The sequence below is a fragment of the Acanthamoeba castellanii genome, assembly GCF_000313135.1.
Source record: "Acanthamoeba castellanii str. Neff unplaced genomic scaffold scf7180000083453, whole genome shotgun sequence".
In the NCBI taxonomy this organism is placed as follows: Eukaryota; Discosea; order Longamoebia; family Acanthamoebidae; genus Acanthamoeba; species Acanthamoeba castellanii.
Window position 1 is genome coordinate 3,064 of NW_004457419.1, and position 878 is coordinate 3,941.

Sequence of the window (878 nt, forward strand, 5' to 3'; positions counted from 1 at the left end):
ATTATAATAACTTCCTTGCATTGTGCAGCATACGTGAAGAACTACGATGCCATGCGGAGGGAGCTGGCGCAAGCCAAGGCCTCGTCTCCCGAGTTCAAGCAATACCTCGTGGTAGGGGGCGCAGCTCGTGTCGACACCTGCGAATGTAACATACACCTAACGCTAGCTGACTCAACGGTTGGGGCTGTTACAGGAATGCGCAGACGCGAACAGGGGGCGGTGGGGAAGCAGGACATCAATTCGCTGCTCATCCAACCCGTGCAGCGCATCCCGCGATACCTCCTGCTCCTACGCGAGCTCGCCAAGCACACCGAACCCGACCACAAGGACTTTGCCAACATCAACACCGTGCGTCGTTCATTCCTACTCCCCACGCAGGGAGTGCCGTAGTTGACTTTTCTAACACTACGCAACGCACAACACGCAACACGCAACACGCAACGCGCAACGCGCAACACGCAACACGCACAACAGGCGCTGGAACAGATAAAGAAGGTGGCCGAGTACATTGAGCAAAAGTCGGCGGATTCGGAAAAGGTCCACAAGATGATCTCCATACAAGCGCGCTTCCACGGAGAATGCGAGGTATGTCCCCCCCTCCTCTCCTCCAATACGTCGCTCTTCAGCTTTCTTCTTCGTTCTTCTTCGTTCTTCTCACATTTTCCTTTCCGCCTCGCTTGGCCGCCCACCCACGCAACAGAGCTTGATTGACCCGGGGCGGTCTTCATACGGGAGGCCCAACTGTTGGGCTGGAATGTAAAGATAAGCGGAAGCAGATCTACGTCGTCTTCCTCTTCAACGATCTCCTCGTCCTTGCCCGTCCTATGAAGGTGTGTACCGCGTGTTTCGTGTGTGCCGTGTGCGTAGTGCGCGTCGCG

The 878-nt window shown here is 55.9% G+C and overlaps 1 protein-coding gene across 1 annotated transcript in view; it reads left to right on the forward strand.

Annotated features, from left to right (window-relative positions):
- Positions 1-878, forward strand: part of ACA1_009480 (calponin domain containing protein) — a gene marked incomplete at both ends in the record, with an annotated part of 5,194 nt that overhangs the window by 2,544 nt on the left and 1,772 nt on the right. Inside the window, 4 exons of the mRNA XM_004338386.1 lie at positions 40-111; positions 214-348; positions 475-585; positions 768-830. Coding sequence (XP_004338434.1) covers positions 40-111; positions 214-348; positions 475-585; positions 768-830 — 381 coding nt within the window. The remainder of the gene's footprint in view (positions 1-39; positions 112-213; positions 349-474; positions 586-767; positions 831-878) is intronic.